Below are 21,743 nucleotides of genomic sequence, written 5' to 3'. Positions count from 1 at the left end.
CACTTTGCAGAATGCAGGTTCATTTGGAGATTCAATCAGACCATATTTTATGAACTTTCATATTTGCTTTTAACTAATATCTGCCATTAGGCATGTTTTACCTGTACTTGGGTTTCCTCAATCATTCTATGTTGCATCTGTTCACCTGTTTTGCTTGGCTCTTCTATGGTAAACTGTCCCTCGTTAAGGATTCTGAAATTCTCGATGCTACTCTTATCTATTTAATCAGTGTGGATGACATTACAGGGCTGGAAGGGATCTCCATCGGTCTCTTTCTTTCTTGTGAATCAATGATACTATATTATTTCAAGTAGATATGCATCCTGTCATTAGGAAGCACACATGACTAAAGTTTCATTATCTTCACAGGACATCCTAGTTGGAATGCTGCTCATATCATTAACTAAAATCTATACTGAATCACTTTTGTTGCAATGTACTCCATTATATATTACCTCATCTATCACAGAGACATTAAGTTAAATTACTGCCCTTTACTTGAAAACTCTATGTTCTTCAGTTGTTTCCTGTTCAGTCTAAACATCTCTCTTTTAAGCTAAAATACATTATAGGAGTCACCTGATTAAATGTGGGTGTCTAAAGCTTAATTTTTCTTTCTTCATAGTCAGACAAAAGTACATGGCTCATCCTTAAGTGCTGTCCTAGATAGATTAGACTAGTGTTATCTATTTCTCCACTGACTATGTCAGGATTTTTAGGAGATTAGTGAATGAATAGCACTTCATGTTGTAAATGTGTTAAGTATTTCTGTTCTAGCATAGGTGTTATCCTTTTGTGAAAATACACAGCCAATCTGCCTTGTCTTCAAATGCTCTGTATCAAACTGCCATATATTCTCTGCCAATTGTTTTCTCTGCTCTATTACATATAAATTATATATATATATATATATGTATATGTATATGTGTCTGTGTGTGTGTAAAGCAATGCACTGTGAGAAGTAGCTGAACAGTCTGTGTTGTGGATTCCCTGCTCTACAACCATCAAGCACATGACATACTGCACTTCAGACAGCTCAAACTTTTCTTAGAAAGTCCCTTAAATCCATCTGTCATGCTCAGGTGGACATAATATTCAACAGGTCTCTTGTCTTTAATATGTGATGCAAAGACTAGCTCATCCATCCTCCTCCCTTCTCCATGTTCTTCTTTCCCAAGAGTGTTAGGTCCCCTTCATATGGATATTCCAGCACTGTCAGTTTTCTCACCTGTGTCTGCTAAGACGATTAGCTAGTGATGTTGATGTTTTTTAAAGGTTTGCAATACTATTTTATTTTCTGTACTTTAGAAATTTACATCACCTGCACATTATCTGCCACATCCATCACCTTCCAGTAGTCCTATTGTTCCTTATGATTTTCTTTTTACACCATCATTTCAGATCATTTATGAGCTCAGATTTGCTCACAGTGATACAGAGGGTTTTTTTATCATTTTCCCTTGAACTCATCATCAAGCCTCCTTTACTAAATGTTCCAATGTTAATCACCTTTTCATGGCTAAGGAAGCCAAAGCTCCCATGACACTGGTCTGATTGAAAGTGCTCCAAATTCTGTGTATATTTGAAAATATTCAGAGTGATTGTAATGGCCAAGTCTTATGTCCTGTGAAAAACAAGCAACCTCATTACCCTGTCATTAGTCTCTCACTCTCTACAGTGTCCATACATCTTTCTTTCCCATATTGACACTGCAGCTTCCCAGGACACCTCTGATGCTCTGCCTCACAAAGCTATCATTTACTGTCAATTTTTTTCACAGAATGAATCTGGTATTCCACCATTTCCCATTTAATTTCTATTGCTGCTATTGCTTCAGACTCTTGTTTGTGTTGGCTAAGGACCACAGCAGAGACTGGGGACATCTTTTGTCAGGTACTGGCAGTACTGACATGGAAAAGCCTGAAGTGATGCTCTCTCCTGTCACACAAGAGACTTCCAGAAAACCTCCACAAATTCTCAGTCTCTTTCTTTCAGAACATTTCAATGATGGCCTCCCTTAGTAAATCTGCCTCACAACAAGATAATTTCACAATAATCCATTATCATAAAATGCTTCAGAAATATTTTTAAATATGCAAAATTACAACTTTAAATTCCTACTCCTGACTTCTGTAAAGGTAAATTGGACAATATAAAATTAAATTGATAATTTGCCAGTAATTGTAGCCAAAGGAAAGAGTCTTGAGTGCCTGACTGCATCTTTTTTTTGCACTTAAGAAAAGTTATACTGCATGGGAGAGCTAAAGGTCCCAGTCAAGTTGGCTTCAGCATCTCAGAGGCTACTTAGGCAATCAGAAAAAATAACATTTCTACTCCACAGATTTTACAGTTTATTTTTAAATGTGTTACTGGTGAGCATTGAGTTGCAGATATGTATACAGAGTTTTGCTTGTGCTTCTGAGGGACAACAAGCAGAGGGTACAAAAATAAAATAATGTGACTTCAATGGGATGATTATTGCCAAAGACTCTCCTATGAAGATAAGCTGAGAGACTTGGAACTGTTCAGACTAGAGAAGAAAATGCTCTGGGAGACCTTATGCACTTTCCAATACCTAACAGGGCTATAAGAGAACTGAGAGGAACTTTAAACGGGCATGGAGGGGTAGGACAAGATGGAATGGTTTTAAATTGCCAGAGAGAAAATTTAGATTAGATATTAGGAACAAATTCTTTACTGTGAGGGTGGTGAGACACTAGGATGAGTTGCCCAGGGAAGCTGTGGGTGCCCCATCCCTGGAAGTGTTCAAGGCCAGGATGGATGGGGCTTTGAGCAGCCTTTTCTAGCAGAAGGTGTCTCTCTCCTTGGCAGGAGGGGGATTGGAACTGGATCATCTTCAACATCCTTTCCTGTGAGTCTGCTATTTTCATGTGCTGCAGAGCTCACCTGTACTTTGATATGCTGCAACACAACTCTTTGAAAAGTCCTCTAAACTACAGCAAAGTTGCTTAAATTTCGAAGTAAAGAATAATTGCTATGTTTGTATCAAAATGATCTGCAAAAAGTTGACTGAATTTTTGAAAATAAGTTTAACCTCATGAAATATACTACTGTCTGATCACATTTTTTTCCTGGTAAATTGCCTGTCTTACTGTAAGGTTCTTCAGTGAAGTGCAATATCAAGTTTCATTTCCAGTTTATGCTTTGCTGTTGAGGAAGCAATCTCTGCCATTCCTCTGAAGGAGTCAGAAAACAGTGGTAAGAACTAATAATACCAAACAGCACTGTAATTTCCTATGGGGAAAACATATTTTCTACCGGTAATTATTGCCAACAGCAATCTTGGAAATATCGTATAACTTATTGTTTAAAACATCAAACAGAAGGAACTGCTTTGTATCAAGGATGACTAATGCAGGAACATGTGCTTCCACACATGCACAGACACATTAGATAAAATGTTGATGTTTAGAGGTTTACAGGATACAAACATTGACTTTGGGGTCTGCTTAAGTTTACACTTGAATTTAGAATGCAAACATAGCAGTTAATGTATAACCATGATAGATGTGAATAGAGAAACAGCTGCAATTGTTACGGACAGGCTTCTCCAATCTGCTTGGTACTACAGTTGCAGGAAGATCAGAACTATACAAAAAATCACTCAGCTGTGCTTGAGAAAGCAGAGTAGAGGCTAAAGGCAAACATAAAAAGTTATTCAACAATTATATCCAGGTGCTTCACAAACAATAGATGCTTTGTTGGGGAGTGTGAAAAACACTCATTTACTTTGTGTGATGAAGCATGTGCAGATGAAGTGGCGTATGTGATGGAAAACTGAAATGTCCACGGGCTTAATCCTGCTCGAAGTTACTTTGGAACAGCTCCCACCATCTTCAAATGACAGAACTGTCCCTTAGGTAGAAAAATTCATCTCCAGCTTAAGCTCTCACATAGCGTGGCAGATGGCTGTGATGCTGGGATTTCTGCCAGCATCCAGACTTTGGTCATGGAAAGTGTCTGCTCTGAGCCTGCAAGAGGGGCACAGAAGGGTCTGCTGCAGGTGGTGCTCAGCCCATAGGGGATGGTGCTGCCTGCAGCAATTCAGATCTCCACCCTGTGGTTCCTGCTGAGCTCTATGACATTACCCTGCTTTGCTAGTTCTGGACTGGGACCTGGTGCTGATTCTTTCTTGAGGAAGCCTCATGAAATTCAACATTTGGACCACCCATCTTTTGAAAAGGTGAACCTTCTTTTAACTAGTATGGCTTTGGTTCATAAGAAAGGTGAACTTTATACCACTTTATACTTCATAAACATAATCCATTAATTTTAAAGCTCATTTTAAATACACATGATCTTTGAGCTAAACAGTAAGCAATCTCTTGTGCCACTGCATTTGCTTAAGAAAAGCCAGCATATCCTTCCCAGACCCATGAAGATTCTGTAGGAACTTTCTCCTTGTCAATATTGTCACATTAAAGAATTGTTGAGTGCTGGTGGACATCTTCATGACAAGGAGCAGCAGCAAAGTAGGTTGCCATATTGTTTTAGCTTATCACAGGAATTACACCCAAACCAGTGTCTCCTTCAGTCACATGGACTAACAGGTACTGCATTAATTACCAATTAATTATTCCAAGACAGAAATGTCCAGAATTTATCTATGGGAATGGACTTAGCATGTGTTTAAGTGCTTTGCTGGTACTGCATGATGAAGGAGTTTGATGAATCAAGCTAAAATTGTAACCAATAAACACAAGTTATGACAGAGCCAGGAGTTCTACTTCAGATATTCCTTGGGGGAGTTCTGGCAGACACCTCTGATTCAAAAGGCATGAGCCTACTGCAGAAGGCTCATGAATCTGGGAGGGGGTTGTATTGGCCCAGGAAAAATAAAGTGGCAATTTGCAGATGACTGTCTGGCATAGTTTAACACAAAGCAACTGTAGCTGGTAGCACTTGACTGGCATACACTTATTTTCAACATCCTTTCTGCTTTGTTGATGTTACCTCTTCCTTTTTCAAGCGATTTGCAACACATCATTGCATTCACTGCAAATTTGTGGATGTAAATCATCTCCCTGGGGATGAAACCTCATCAGGGGTGAATAAACAACCTCCCCTTCCCCAATCAAATCCCAACTCTACCTCACATTTCATGGAAATGATCAGCATTTCCACTATCAAAACATTCACGCCTTATGAATAATATTTATGATGGGAGTTTTTTATGTTGGGTTTTCCCCCCAAGAAGAAAAAGAGGAATAATTAACAGAAATAGACCAAATGAGAAATTTCCACATTATTACCATTATTTTCATAAGGCTTTCACAGGAAAGTAAAAGCTTTTGCAAGTAATAAAAGTGCTCATTAAACATCTTTCTTTTGGAAATGGGGTAAATTATGAAGCAGATTGACTTCAATAAATAAATAGACTATAAATACATAAAAGTCACTGCCTTCCTCCAGTAATTTAATATGAGCATCCTACTCTGAAATAAGGAAAAGTTTATTCACTCACAGAAAGAATAGAGCAGATGTGAGGTTTTTCCATCAGCTTAAGTGCTGCCTTGGTAAGGTGAGTTGTCCGACTACATTAAACAAACATTTTAGTCAGGCATCACACAGGAAAATAAACAGTAGCAAAGGAAACATGAAAATATTAAAGACTGTTATTCTTTGGCCCCTTTTCCTGTGAAGCAAGTGATAAAATATTACTGTGTTTCCACAGGTAAGGAAACACGCTCTTAAACACTTTGCAGAAATACATATTACGATCATCACTTAAAATGTCAGAAGTGGATAGGACTCAACTGTGACAGCACACAGGAGGCTGTTGAGAAACTCTGCAGGGCCAGAGGATTTCAGACACCAGGCCAGGCTGCTGGGCTACCTAAAGCAGCTTTCTGGCAGAGCAAATTCAAAGAGGTAAAAAACATTTTGCAATAGACAACTGTAGAGTTACCCGACTTCAGGAGAGACTTCTCTTAAAGTCTAATGAATCAGATATTAGTGAGAGAGAGAGACTATCTGCTGTATCATTTTTGACCTCTTTCTGTCCCACTGAGCATCAAAGAATGCACATGGGAAGAGAGGAGACCTGCTGGGCTCCACTGTTTTTGCCCACCTGTGATATACTGAACTACACTGCACAGATGTAACATGGTTTAGTTTATGTAGATGGAATTTATGTACCATGTCAGTAATTTCTGTTCACCATGAAATTTTGTCTGGCTATCCATCATGTCTGAAATTCTATACATATTAAAATATAAAACATCCTTGAAATGGTTTCTGCATTGTAGCCAGAAATTATCTAAAACATACATTCATCAGAAGAAACAAAGTAATCACTTTTTACTACCAGGGCCTGGATTTCCACCAGCCTGGAAAACCAACTTGAAAATGTCCTGGTCTGGCAACAAAGATCTGCACAGTTACCCAGTGCAGATGTATATGTACACAAATATACATTTAGGTTAAACTAAACCAGGCTAGGCAGGTTCAGCTGCTGTCCTGGGTTGCAGGTCTCTGTACAGTTCTGCTGCTGACCATCTATGTGACACTGACCAATATCTCATCCCTTGCCTTGAACACTGGGCTCTTTTTAAAACATGCTGGTACAGCATTTGAAATAATAAAACCTAGATGAGTCTATAATGTGCATATCCCCCTTGGCCGTGTATGGCCTCAGTGGATGTGTTTTGTTCCATTCAGCATGGAAGGCAGAGGTCTTCTGATTTTGTTTCATAAAACAAAATAAAAAACTATGCCTTCTGTGCTGAATTTACATCTGCTCATCATAACTTCTGCTGCATTTTAATTTAAAAAGCAAAGCAAGAAAGAAAATTAAACTAAATTTTAGCTTGGAATTAGACAGCTTTTAAAAATATTTTTTCAGGGGCAAAACCTCTTATTTCACCATTTCACATGAAGATTTTTATCAAGTGCTTACTTAATACCTTAAGCACTGTTCTTTATCTCTGAAAAACACAAGCAGAATAAGTGGAGGTGCTACTGAATTCCACAAACACAACACAATGCACTGTCATTATCCAAGTATTTTGGTTAGATGGGTATTCCCACAGCACTTCAGTCCCCAAAAAAGAACTCCAAAAAATTTCCCATCTTACTTGTCAGGAAATTGAGGTGAAAACATAAAATGAGCTTTCAAAGAAGGCAGGAAAAAAACAACAGGACTCTCACTAGAAATCAGCAGCTGTAAATTCTAATGCAGACAAACTATGAGATATCTGACTGCCCTAGCAGCAAGGGTAAAAGCTGCATAGAAAATTTGGAACACATTGTTTTCTGATATCTGAAGCAAAAAGAACAGTCAGTAGATTCAGAGTGGCATTTATCTCCTCTGTTTTTGGTTTCTGGTAGAGTCCCTTTGTGATCAGTAAAGTGCATCAGTCATTGCAGGGTGTGATTCACCTTTCCTGCTTTAATGCCAGCTATTCAGACAGCATGATGTCCATAGTGATCAGATGAAGACTACCCAAAATGTCACATTTAAAAATCTCTCTGATAAATAAAAAGAATTGGAATAGAAACAGATCTCAACCCATGGTAACTCCTGAGGCTGGGATAATTCAAACCCAGAATGCAATCTCCCAGTTGGCTGGCTGGAGATAAAATTTTAAAATAAGTCAATGTAAAAGCTTCTGTTCCATTTTCATAGCAACTGGAAGCTTACATTTCACTGGTTTTTGATGTAAATTTATCTCCCAGGTGCCATTTGATAATTGGGAAAAATTTATCCCACAATAAAACCTTTTCTCTCTGGCACCTCAGAGATTTAATTTTGCCATTCTGTACATCTGACAGGGAGAAGCAGCTACTGCTGAGAAACAAACCTCAGCTGGGACTCACTTCCTATACAGTCCTGTATAGGACTACAAACTGCTGTAGCCCCTTTTTCCTCTGTAAAACAAGGGAGATGTAAACACTCCACATGAAATCTGAATGTCTCCACACTTGGAACAAGATAAAATTTGAATCACAACTCTGGAGTTTTATCTTAATTCTTTGTTTTACAACTTCTGTTGGATGCTTAAATTAACTAGGCATCTCATTTCCAGCTTTTTCTCATGTGACAGCATAAATGAATGTGAAAGCCTTGTTTCAGGCTTCTGAGTCCCTTCCTTCCCAACCTGCTCCAACAGCACAAAGCAGACCTCCCCCTGCCCCAGGCTGCAGTGCTCCCCTGCTCCCCAACCAGGTTAAACAAACAGGGAGATTCCTCCAGGGAAGTCACAGGTTCAAGATCACAAAGGACCCACCTCATTTGGGCCAGTTGGAGGTTTTTCTTGCTATTGTGCTTATCTGTATCTTCCCTGTCATCCAGACATTAACCTCTGACCTGTGAGCCTGCCTCTCAAAAAAGCTGTGCAGTGTTTACCCATTATGTAATGTCTGTGCTTTTGTGGAAATTTTACAGAAACAAATGGAGGAAGTTTGCCAGTCAAACGGCTGGACAATAAATCCTGTTCCATGTAGATAGAATGGTTTACTGTCACTGTAAGCCTGCTACTGGCATCTGTCACCGAAGAAATGTTTACAAATTTCAGGGCACTGGAGTGCCAAAGTATTCCAGCACTGCAGGACTGTACATGATTTGTAGAACCAACACCACTGTGCTAGACAGGGATAGCCTTGTTTTGCTAGCCTGAATAAACAGAGTGACAATGTTTCAGATAAGTCAGGGTCACTAATGTTCAATATTTCTGTCTATTCATCTTCTAAGTTCATAAATACAAGTACCCAAATGGTTGTTTGTTCATTGTAATGCTTTTTCTGCCCTAAGATATCTTTTCTAGAAGCTAACCCAGGTAAGCAAAGTCCCTTCAGTCCCTTTTGCTTATTCCTAATAGGTCCTTTATTATTTATACACCGTATGTTCTCATCCTTGCAATCCATCTTCTTTACATACCCTGCTGTCTCTTCTCCTTCTGTACTGTTTCCTCTTTGGGACAAGACATTCTATTATGTTCCCTTTCTGGACAGTGTCATCACAATTCCTCTTGCTGCATAACTGAGGCTTCTATATATCATAAACTATGAAGTTAGGACAACAGAAGGATGTGTTTGGATAAGAAGCAGGAAAAAACATAATTTGGAACATGGGACAGATAGGTAATGTAATTCTTCCTTTACTGATTCTTTCAGCTAAGGGCGTGATGCTGCAACAACTGAATGGATCTTTTCAATCTGTGTCAATGGGAGAAGCACTTGGTCTTAGAGCTCTGCTCTAATTAAGTTTTCAAGTCTCATTTCCTTTCAGAGGAGAGAAAACATTGTTGTGACTAAGCTTTGGATGTGGTAACAAATCCCTGGCAGGTTGGTTTGTTTTAACGGACGCATTAGATTTAAGGAAACTTTTACCATCTTTTCTGCCCTTAATCACAGCTTTTATTACAATTACAGTAATGCAACAGAGGTACATGCCAAAGGCAACATGTATATTTTAATGAGTTGACATGCAACCTTCCTGGAGAGAAGAAACAACTTCATTTGCTGAACATTTCCGAACCATATCTAGTAATTTATTAAGGGAAAAGGAAATGTTCAGAAAAGCATCTACCACAAATTCAGAGGCTTCAGCAATTCACAGATGAGCAGTCTCATAAGACAGACTCAGTTGTTGTGCTAGATTTAGCAAATTTTTGCTGAATGGTAACATTTTCTATTGTCCTCAAACAATAAAAGAGAAGGTTAACAGGCAATATCCGGACACTCAAATATTATTAATCCACGCATGTGGTCCTGAGTCACTGGGCTGTAAAACATCATCAGTTTCCAAAGATGCAAACCAAAGGGGAATTCTGCTTGAGAGAGATGCTATCACAAGCCCAAAGGAACTAGTTGCATCAATAAGGCCTATTTATGCAAGTTTTACAAGACATTGGCTCCCAGGGGTTTTCATTCTGGTAGAATTAATTCAGGCAACAAACTGAACATAGGCAGAGAACACATTCTATGAGTGAAGAGCCTTCAGCCTGGTTTCATGCCTCAATTTACCTTACAGCTGGGACACAGGTCAGACACTGGTACACACAGGAAATCACCACAGGCTGACAGGCACACATCAACCAGGCTCATTCACCTGGAGACTAAAGAGCTCGGAGGGTCAGCCTCCAACAGCAGCACACACAATCCATTCTGTTAAATTATTCCTGTGGCTGCTGTGATCTGGGCCAAACAACACATACAAACAATGGCTGGCCATGCTTTTTTGGAGGTTAACACAGGCCAAGGACCATTTCCAATACAACCCTGGCTGTGTATAACCTGTTTTTTAGAGGTAAAAGTTTATCTGTGGGGACCAGAGAAGGATTCCTGGCTTGTAGAGCTGTGACCTCAGAGACCTCCACATACCTTTTTCTGAGACAAAAAGGAAGACACTTTACCACCTCATGTAGGTATAACTGCATGCTTGCTTTCTCCTTGGTCACCAGGAAACTGACTTCAACTACGAGGGACTCAAGCTACAAAGTACAGGAATTCAATCAGAAATGTGTATGATCAACCAGGAGCCTGATTTTGTCAGGGACAGGGCACTACAGGGGAAGGACTGTCATTATGTCTGGTTTGTACAACACAAGTGGGGCTGTCCAGGCTGGCAGCATAAATCCCACTGCCCATCCTGCTTTTGGTCTGTGTACAGACCTACAGTGAGCCACCCAAGAGAGCAGCACACCCACAGATCCATGGAAGGTACAGCCCCTCACTGCAATTCCAGTTACTCTGGCACATCTGTTTGGATGATTAGTAAGTAAAATTTAACTGATAGAAGACAGAGCCCAACTGGAAATGTAGGAATGTGTTTTTACTACTATTAATGCAATCAAAACTTCCTTCTTGCTATTATTACTGCGTTAGCATGTCAATTCCATTCCAAATTGTTTTAAACTGTTAACTTACCAAAATACCTGGAGTAGAGCACAATTCACATTCTGGTTTTCATTCTAAACTTCACACAATTTATCTGAAATTATTCTGCTTCTTAAATGTGAATGTGCAAAATATACGTACAAAATGCACTGGAGGAACATTAATCTTTCTCTTTATGCCCACAATAGTGCTGAAATTCAGTGCATAAAGTAACTTCTATGTGTCTTTTTAGGTTGAAGTCCTTTTCTGAATTTACCAATATTCCAATTCAGATGACAGTCTACACAGCTGGTTTAAACAGCTTAAAAAAAAACAGATGCAAAGAACGCTTTGCAAAACTGATTATTGATTTATATTCACTATCCAATATGAATGAAATGCAAAAATTAAGCAGACATAAGTTAAATAAAATAGATTGTAAAAGGAATGTTTTAATCACATAAGAAATCACATCAGTAGTATAGGTCAGGTTGCTTAAGAAATATATATTCTTTGGGAAAATATTTGGTTGTTTTGCCTTTGGTTTTTTTCTTTTTAAATTTACTCATATGAGACTTTCCTGTACCCATGGTCTTAATTTTAGAAAAGACCAGACCTGTTATTCTTCAAAACTCATGCTTTAATACTAAAAACCTAAACCAACATTTATTAAATGAGAAGAATACAAAAGATGGTTTAGGACAGAAAAGGTGCTCACCAATGCAGTCGACACTGAAGAGATTGATGGAGGTTGTTATGGAAGACTCGTCACAAGTCTTCATCCCCCGCAGCGCAAACCTCACCAGGGAGGCCTTGAGCCCCTCGGGGAGGAAGGAGAGCAGGAACACGGGCATGTAGAGAGCGTAGCGCAGCCGGCACAGCAGCGGGGTCATCAGCTTCCCCTGCGGAGACTGGGCCATGCGCTCGATGGTCGGGAACAGCAGCACAGAGCGCAGCACCTGGGGGCACAGGAGCACTGTGAGAGAGGGCACGGAGCACAGGGAGCACTGTGAGAGAGGGCATGGAGCACAGGGAGCACTGTGAGAGAGGGCATGGAGCAAAGGGAGCACAGGGAACATTATCAGAGAGGGTATGGAGCTCAGGAGCACTGTGAGAGAGGGTATGGAGCACAGGGAGCACTGTGAGAGAGGGCACGGAGCACAGGGAGCACTGTGAGAGAGGGCATGGAGCACAGGGAGCTCAGGGAGCACTGTGAGAGAGGGTATGGAGCTCAGGGAGCACTGTGAGAGAGGGCATGGAGCACAGGGAACACTGTGAGAGAGGGCACGGAGCACAGGGAGCATTGTGAGAGAGGGCATGGAGCACAAGGAGCACTGTCAGACAGCATGGAGCTCAGGGAGCACTGTGAGAGAGGGCATGGAGCACAGGGAGCACTGTGAGAGAGGGCATAGAGCACAGGGAGCACTGTGAGAGAGGGTATGGAGCTCAGGGAGCACAGGGAACATTATCAGAGAGGGTATGGAGCTCAGGAGCACTGTGAGAGAGGGTATGGAGCACAGGAGCACTGTCAGAGAGGGCATGGAGCACAGGAGCACTGTCAGAGAGGGCATGGAGCACAGGGAGCACTGTCAGAGAGGGCATGGAGCACAGGGAGCACTGTCAGAGGGCATGGAGCTCAGGGAGCACTGTCAGAGGGGGCACAGAGCACAGAAGCCACTGTCAGTGAGGGCATGGAGCAAAGGAGCCTCTGTCAGTAAGGGCACAGTGCACAGGAGCCTCTGTCAGTGAGGTTATGGAGCACAGGAGCCTCTGTCAGTGAGGGCATAGAGCTCAGGAATCACTGCCAGCAAGGGCATGGCACCACAGCCCAGCCTGGCACACCCAACTCCAAATGGGCCTCCAGCGCAATGGAACTGAACTTCCAGACACTGCCCCTCAGGCTGTGCGGTGTGCCCAGGTTCAGTTTTTTAAAACATGAAGCAAATAAGTATGTGGTTACAAAATTGTGATATATGATAAGACAAGGAAGAACTGAAGAGTGAGTGTCCTTTGGAGATGATGAGGAACTGGGAAGCACCAGGAGTAACCCCAGCAGAGGGCAGCAGGCAGGAGCCCTCCGCTCCATCCTGGCGGGCTCTTACTGTCAGGAAAAGTACACTGCTTTCCATGTCACCTGGTAAACTACCTTGTCTAAGTAAACCTACCAAACACATTAAAAAATGTCAGCTGCTGTGATGGTAACTCCAAAACTTGACAACCCACAGGGTTTTCAATTTGCAGCTCAATGCAGGTAAACTAGGTCAGTACAAGAAGCACACAGGCTCTTCACTACAGTGTGTACACTGGCATAAATTGCTGCTTTTTATATCTTATAGCAAAATAGAAATTCTGAAGGTGGTATTAGTTTATAGTCTTAAAATACAAAGAAATTAATGAAAATCACACCCACTCATACTAATCAAAAGTGAGTTAAAACCACCTACTCTTAGTTATATTTCAATGCTAATATCAAGCAAATACTCTAAAAGAAAAATGACAACTTTTTTCTGGAAGAAAAAATATATTGCAATAACTCATATAGGAATAATCCTCAAAGAGACACAGCCCTACCTAACAGAAGTATCAATAAAAAAAGTAAGAGGATCTGGAGATTGCATTGGCAGATAATACGGTGCAAACAGCTGGGCTTTCTTGGTGACTCAGTATCAATAAATGTAGTTACACATGTCTGCTTAATGAACATCATTCTACATGTTGTGCAAACTAGATTATGATTTTTGTAAAATACATTTAATGATAATTTTCTTTACTCCGAGATGAGACACAGCTAATGAATGTCACTACACCTGGGTGCAGCACTCCTGGTCCCAGCAGACCTTCAATGGAGGGCAGGGAATGCCACCAAGAGATGCTTACATAATCTGAGCATTGTAACAGAACAAACATTCAGAACATATAATAAAATCACAGAATCCTTTAGGCTAAACTGTTAACCTTGCACTGTCACATTCAGAAATAAACCACGTTCCCAAGTGCCATATCTACACATCATTTAAATACCTCCAGGGATGGTGCATCAACCACTTTTCTTGGGCAGCCTATTCAGGGCTTGGCAACCCTTGCTGTGAAGGAATTTTTCCTAATATCCAACCTAAACCTCCCCTGGCACAACTTCAAGCTATTTCCTCTTGTCTTATCACTTGTTCCTTGGAAGAAGAGACTGATCCCCACCTGGTTACAACCTTCTTCAGGTAGCTGTAGAGCTACACAGTCCCCCCAAAACTTCTTTTTTCCACTTATCTCCCTCAGCTGCTCCTCACCAGTCTTGTCCTCCAGAGCCCTCCCAGCTCTCTTGTCCTTCCCTGGACACACTCCAGCACCTCAATAACTCTCTTGTCATGAGGGGCCCAAAACTGAACACAGCACTCGAGGCATGGCCCAGTACAGGGTGACAATCACTGCCCTTGTCCTGCTGGCCACTGACAACTGTGTGTCTGTGCTGTGTAACAGATCACCAACCATTTCCCCTCAGATTATGGGGGCTTCACTCTCCTCACTGTCCATGTCTGGATACTAGAACACAACTGGTCAGTCAGGCATTGATCTGCTGGCTCTTCCTGTTTCTTCCCTCATCATTCCCTGCAGCTGGAAGGACAGAGAATACTATCTGTGCTTTTGATTCTTTAACCAGCTGTCCCAAGGTCCTGAAGTCTCTCTTGGTTGTTCTTGGGCTGCTTGTTGCAATCTCATTGTTGTCTACCTGAAGAATCAATAATGGGTAATAATCCAAGAGCTGTGCCAGGGTAGGAAGATGGGAAGCCTTCTCTTCACATCTTTAACCTGGCTCAGAGAGGCAGCAGGCTTCCGTAAGAAGTGAGTCCTTCTGTGTCCTTTAGAAGGAGTGTCCTATGAAAATGATTAATCTTTTTTTTCATGGAAGCAGCTTTTATGGAAACAGGTTGTAGACAACTTCAGCAACATCTCCCAGCCAGGTGAGCCATTGTTCTGGTTACTGTTCTTGCAGAGCCTCACATCTGTCACTCCAGGGCACCTGGAGAGGTGGAGAAGTCCCAGAGGAGACACACTGGCTGTGCCAGGCAGGACCCTGTCACCATTATCCCCCGTCCCTTAAGTCACTGTATTCAGTCAGAAGGAGAGAGAGCAGGGAAACCTCTGTGTCATGCATCCATCATCAGAAACTGTACTTCTTACAAAATTTTAAAAGCAGACTTTGAAAGAGTTATTTATATAAAACACAGAACTATTTTAAGAAATCCTTCTACTTTCCAGCTGATACTACTTTGGTATGAGACAAAGAAAAATACCTTCTCAGGGAAATCAATCCTGGGCCTCTTTTTATTAAAGGCAACCAGCAGCTGAAGTATAGGAATGCAAAACTTTTACTAAATTACATGGTAGTTTTGTGATATTTCAGCTAGGAGCTGAACCCAAACTGTTGTGATCTAAAGCAGATTTGACCTGCGTTCCCAGGCACACTTTAATCCTTTGACATTGCAGTTTATAGATATAGGATTAGTTGCTTGGATGGCTGTACTAACCATGGGGAAAGCTGCTAAACCTTGGCAGAAAAAGGACAAACCATGAAAGCAGTTACCCCATCCTGCACATTCCTGCATTTTGTAATGGCCCACAAATTTAAGAGATGAAGGATAATTTTATTTAATTTCTTTTTAAAATCTTTGCAGACAATAACAGAGAAACGTAAAATTTGTATTTTTCAAACATTCATCTGCTATTTCTTAATTTACTGCTGGATTCCCAAGCCAGGATCCTGAAATGTGGATTTGGCTGCAGAATTGCTCAAAAGACTCAGTTCAACATCTTTTCAACAGAAGTGTAGGTATGACAGATTTAACCCACTTCGTTATAATGACCCATGTAACAATAAAAAAAGTATGTCATATTTGTGTCTTGAAATAAGTGAAGTAGAAATATTCAGGTAAAATGAAGGAAATTAATAAGATTCAAATGCTCAATATTAGTTAATATTTTTTTTAAAAACTTTTTGAATGCCTGGATCTTATATGTACACAGTTTACACTAGCTGAAATCAGGTAGAGGCACAGGATTATATTCAAGTTAAAATTTTCAGAATTATTATAAGACAAATTATTCTGAAAACAGAGGACACTGCCTGTCATAAGCACAAGATATTGTCACAACTCTGAATGACACATAAATACCACTAAATATTGTGCAAAGGTAAATGATCCTCTTATTTATGGAAACTGTTCTCATAATTCATGATATTTCTTGAGATAACCACCAGTCAAAATACAAAAAGTATTACAAATATTTACATAATAAAAAAATAATATATCCATATATATATATATATGTAAGTTTAGATACAATGCACAAATACTAAAATTATCAGAGAGTAAAATTCAGATTCACCTAGTTTAAACTACCCCCAATTCAAAGTTCAGTAATATTTATCTGTTAAGCACATGGAATGGCAGAGAGCTGAGCAAGAGGAGATACTGGAAACAGTGACTCGAGTGGATCCAGAGAGTACAGAAAGCTGGCTGGTGACTGCACTGAAAGCAAACACACCTCGTGTCCAGGAGCTGCTGAGAGCTGTACCACCTATCCTTGACTCTGCTTTGGTCAACCCACTAAAAACAGTACAAGCACTCTTAAATTATACTGGAATTATCACTATTGATGACTGTGACAATGAACAGTATTTGTACAACTCTAAGTCAATTTATTTGCCGGTTATTCACTTATCATACTATTGAACTGTGAGATTTCAACACTCAGGATGGCACATAGACTAAAGCTCACTATTCATGGCATAGATACTCTTTCAGTTAGCCACCAAGGCAATTGCTTCTATTTAATCATTAATTTTTAACTCTACATTTCACAGGGCTCAAGCTCCAAAAGGTTTAAGGGCTTACAATCTGATGCAGTATCTCAGAAGTTCCACACTTTGTTAACAACCAAAAACTAACATTACCTGCAAACTCTTCACATAACTCATGTGGGTGCCAAGGCAGCTCCTACTCCCTCGTCCAGCAGTGTATATATATCACAGAGAAAATGAAATGGTGCATGGCCTGAGCATGGATCCAGAGAACAAACCAGCCCAGAATGTTCTGCCCTTGATTCTTTCCACACACACCACAGGAGGAAGGCGTGGGGACTTGGGGAGTTTCCCTTTTGACACTGTTTATATATTTCGGTATCTAGAGCAATCAGTCCATTAACTTCAGGAATGTATGACCCGCACAGTAAATTTTAGAACACAGAGGGAAGAGAAACTACTTATTTTACAGGAAAAGTGAGCTTTCAGAGCAAAGAATATTAAATACCCATTCTGTAAAAGCATGGTATTGACCAAGATGCTTTGTTTAGGAAGGATCCCAAAAGAATATGATTCACTTCCCATGATCACTGGTCCACATAAATATTAAAGAATAAAGCAAAGGCTTCCAGCAAACTACCTACATAAAGAACGCATACATTCCTGTATATTCAGGCTTTTGATTGAGCTTTTACCTAGATCTATCCAAATAAAGATGACAAAATGATGAGTACCTTCCCAACTTCACTGTATAATGGTTATGTCAACTTGGGTTTGGATTTGCAGCAAAAGCTGGAAGTTGTTTTGTTTTGATTAAAATGAGAACAGAGTACAAAAAGCAAAATCATCAAATTTACAATAAGTTGCTGTTTAACACTGCACAATTTTTTATCTCAACCACATCAGCAAAGGATTTTTGCAAAATGTTTAAATGGTTTCCTTATAATAACACAAGTATGCAAATTGGATAAAGTTAAAAACACCCCCACAGTAATATTTTCCACTAGTGCCTTCTACTGAATGGGTTGAAATATATTCTTCAGCTACAATTTGAAGTTTGAGTGGGTAATACTACTTGTTTAAGGGACTGGTAAATGACAGTGCTGATTATGCAAACATGCTCAAAACCTGAATGCCACTTACAACCAGTACTCAAAGAAGTGACTCAATTTTCAGAGCAGTTAAGTTCAATGCCAACAACAGGAGGCCAGTGCTTTTGAAATCAGCCAGTTTTGACTACACAAGAAATGCTGGTTGCAGACTCAGGCCCCCAGGTGTGTGCCTTCTGAGCTCAGCCAGCCAAGGGCCTGGAGAGGGCTGTCACACCATGCCACCTGCTCTTAGTAAGAGAGACATTTTACTAAGAGAAACAAAATGGGAGAGAAAAGCAGTCGGGATGTGAAAAGGCAGACATTGACCAAAAGAAAGGAGCAGGAGCAGATATCTGTATCAGAGCCATAAAATAAAAAGACTCTGGTCCACTGAAGAAAATACCAGAAAGTGAAACTTCCTCAGAAATAAACCACTGGTTCACTCTGCTTTAATGGCAGAAGCAGAGGTCACCGGAGGCTCTCACTGGCTTTTGAGTAGGCAAGTTTTTGGAAAGCACTTGCTCCTGCTGCATAACCTGTTCTTGACCACCAGGACAGCAGAAATGGTTAATACAACAACCACCAGCAAAAAGCTCACAAGGCTCAGATCCCACACCAGTTATGTATTTCAGAACCCACAGGGAACTCAGACTTCCAATCAGGGGGCAGAAGCAAGGGAACAATCCATGTGTTACATTGGAGCCATTGCAGCATCCAGTGCTCAGTAATGGAGCGCCCAAGCATGGCACTGCACACACACACACACAGCTCTGGAAAGAAAACAAGTGAGGAAGTTTAATGTGAAATTCCTTCAAAACCCTACAAAAAGTAAGAGCAGCCCCTCTGTCAGAAGCAGCACTTCTTTTGACATGTATTAGGTCACCCCATGTATTGGTTTGTTATTCACCTCTTGTGCTGGCAGAGGAAACGGTATTATCTGTGAGGTGAAACCCAGTAAATTTCTCAAAGATAACATAATGATGCACTTAACAGTAATCTACAGTCTACCCTTGACACAGAATGCCACATTAATCACACAATTTCTTCTACTCAGTATGCAGAAACCTGCAGGCAAAACAAGGAGGATCAGGGAAGTATTCTGTGCTTTATTGCTACAGCTGTGCCGAGCAGATTTCCAAGAAAACGCACAGGACAAACCAGACGGTGTTGGCTTGGGCTGTCCTCTCCCCACAGCAGGACTTACTGGGCTTGCCTGTTCACTTTGCTCACTCATGAATTACATATAATGTAATACAATATGTAAAATACAGAGTTCTACTTTAAAATTTTAAATAATTTCTTCTTCGGCTGTTTAAGATGTCATTTGGTTTTTGTACTAGAAAACTCTGTCACAGCTCAATATCAACTAATCAACAGGACTTCATGACAGCAAAAGAGCTAAAGAATGGACACAAGTGACAAAATATTGTTTTTCTCCTGCTGTGAAGTCAAAACATACTGTATGCATTTTCTTCTTCTTTACCCTATGGATCTCCTGTAATTTTAAACAAATGTCTGGCATATTAAAGAGGAAACAAAACAAATATCTCAAACACAGTTAACAGATCTTATAACTGCTAATTTCAAAGTGTTCTGTAAGAATTAAACCCCACAGAAAAGTCTTAGCATGCTTTGTATGGACAAATAAACTGAAATTTGTGAAGTTAGATAACTCCACATGAAAATATACGTTGCAAAAGCAGGAATATTTTAAATAACTATGGTAAATTACAATTCTCTGCTCTAACCAAAGGTTACTTTTCCAGGCAACCAAACTGTTTCTCTAAAACAAAATGGCAAAAATTTGTAAATAACCAACATTTTTTAGAAAAGTTTGGATTTTTTCTTACAATTAATGTCATGGTGGCTTAGTTCACTAGTGGCTGCTTAGTGCAAGAGAATCTTCTGTTAACATCTTCTATGGACTCCTCCCAACATACAGGGATATAGAACAGGGCAGAGGTATGTGCACTTGATTTCCAGTTTAAAATTTCTACATTTCCTATTTCTTAGTGTATAAATTTTCCCTTTGGCATCAGACACATTCTATTTTTTTCTGTTTCTTTCTTTATGGACTTCTGATTTCACTACATATAATCTGTGAGACTAAGTGATGGAAAGATTTTAAAATTTTCCACAAAAATACTCTTTCTATGAGGAGCATAATATGCTCCCTGAAGAGCTGAATTTATTTTCCAAACAAATGCACAGTTAGTATATGTGACTCTGTGAACATGCTGGTAAAACTAAATAATGCTTTCAAATTCTCTGACAAGCTGGAGGAATTCTTGCTCCCTAGGAAAAACAGACTTTTTGAATGGCACCAACAGCATCATGCTCATGTTTGCCAGCTCAACTTCACTAAGGGTATTTGAATTTTCCTAGTTTGAGAATAAACTGAATCAAGGATACAGGATTGATCACAAGACCTTCTGTTAGAATTTCCATAGGCATACTGAGCATCCAGCTAGGGATTGAGTTCTTTAAGGGAATCCATACATGCAGGGCTGTGAAGGGACATGGAGGATGCACAGACACAGAGGCAGAAATTCTCTCAGAGTGTCTGAAGAAATTACTGTTCAGCAGAACTACCCAATGCCATCTTTAAACACAGTGACCCAGTTAGTGTTCTTATGCAGATGAGAGCACAGCAGTGTAAATGTAACAGGACACAGCAGAGAGCAATGATCCTAAGCATGAACATGATTTACAAGGTCAGGATGCTATTTTCCTTTTATGTAGACACATATGCACACAAACAATAGCACTAAAGATATAATAAATGAGTATTACAAAAATAAAATCAAATGCACTTTTAAGGACTGAGCATAAAAGCATGGAAATAGTCCACAGATCCATTTACCACATAAAGTTTGGATTGAATTTTGCTTGACAACTTCAGTGCCTTTACCTCTAAGGTGTTAACACTTTGGCAATGCCTTGGGCATGTGCCAAGTCCAACACATGCACACATGCAGACACACACGTGCACATACTCAGGTACATGCTCCTAATTCTTCACAGAATAAATACAGCAATACCTAGAGATGCCCATCCAGCACTCTGGCTACATGAATATTAATGACATCTTACACTAAAAGAGCAAATTCATAAATGCAGTGAAGTATGCATACATGCAGAGAGCTGAGCTGTGCCAGAACAGCAGAACAACAACCAGTTCTCTTTGTCAGGACAGCAATAACCTGAGCTTTATCATAGCAGAGGCACTCATTAATGACTAGCCAGCATGTTTTTCTTCCCTTCTATGTCTTCTGTAAATAGAAAGAGGTGAAACCAGTACAAAAATTGTTATCTCCTAACATGTGATAGAACCCATGTTTTCCAGTCTGCATCGTAACCCGAGTACTGGTAAGTGAAACTGGGCTAGGGCCTAGGCTCCAAGACCAACACCTTTTAGTATGTTCTCTGGCAGGATTTTGGCAGAGCCAGCTGGACATTTGGCACAGGTTAGAAAACAGTGTAGACCAGGGATTCTTCTAAATACAGGACATCTGTGAAGCAATCAAATTTGGGTCTTGGAAGGCTTCATGCCTGGAATTTAAGCTGTATTTTGCCACTTGCTGTCAGAAGCCACAGGGTGGACCCTGGTATGTTTTATTAAAAAAAAAAAAAAAAAGAGTTCAAATACAATTCTTAGCATATTTACCTAAATCAATCAGAAATACCTTAACCTGTTCAGTGATATTTAATAATCGGTTTTGTCTGCATGAGATTCTAAACACACTGTGGGTCAGCCTTGGCAAGTATATACACATCTCCCCTCTGTTATCAAGGGATAATTCATCAGATGCTCAGCAATGAAAGAACAGCTCCTCACTGACTCTGTAGGTGTTTATATACATAGATTCTAAAAGTATCTGCTGAATTTGCACCATGAAATGGTGGGGAAATAACTGAGAAAACACCTTTGCCCTTTTCAGAGTCCATCTTGGCTCAGTGTTATCCAAGTTCACTACTGGTTCTAAACTGAGGTGCCTGAGTTAGGAGTTAAATCACCC

The 21,743-nt window shown here is 40.2% G+C and overlaps 1 protein-coding gene across 1 annotated transcript in view; it reads right to left on the bottom strand.

The window, feature by feature from the left end:
- LDAH (lipid droplet associated hydrolase) overlaps positions 1-21,743 on the bottom strand; it is a 109,782-nt gene that overhangs the window by 26,305 nt on the left and 61,734 nt on the right. Inside the window, exon 5 of the mRNA XM_079298167.1 lies at positions 11,558-11,798. Coding sequence (XP_079154293.1) covers positions 11,558-11,798 — 241 coding nt within the window. The remainder of the gene's footprint in view (positions 1-11,557; positions 11,799-21,743) is intronic.

This window comes from Erithacus rubecula (genome assembly GCF_903797595.1).
Source record: "Erithacus rubecula genome assembly, chromosome: 2".
Classification (NCBI taxonomy): Eukaryota; Metazoa; Chordata; class Aves; order Passeriformes; family Muscicapidae; genus Erithacus; species Erithacus rubecula.
This window is presented reverse-complemented; position numbering and strand designations above follow the sequence as displayed.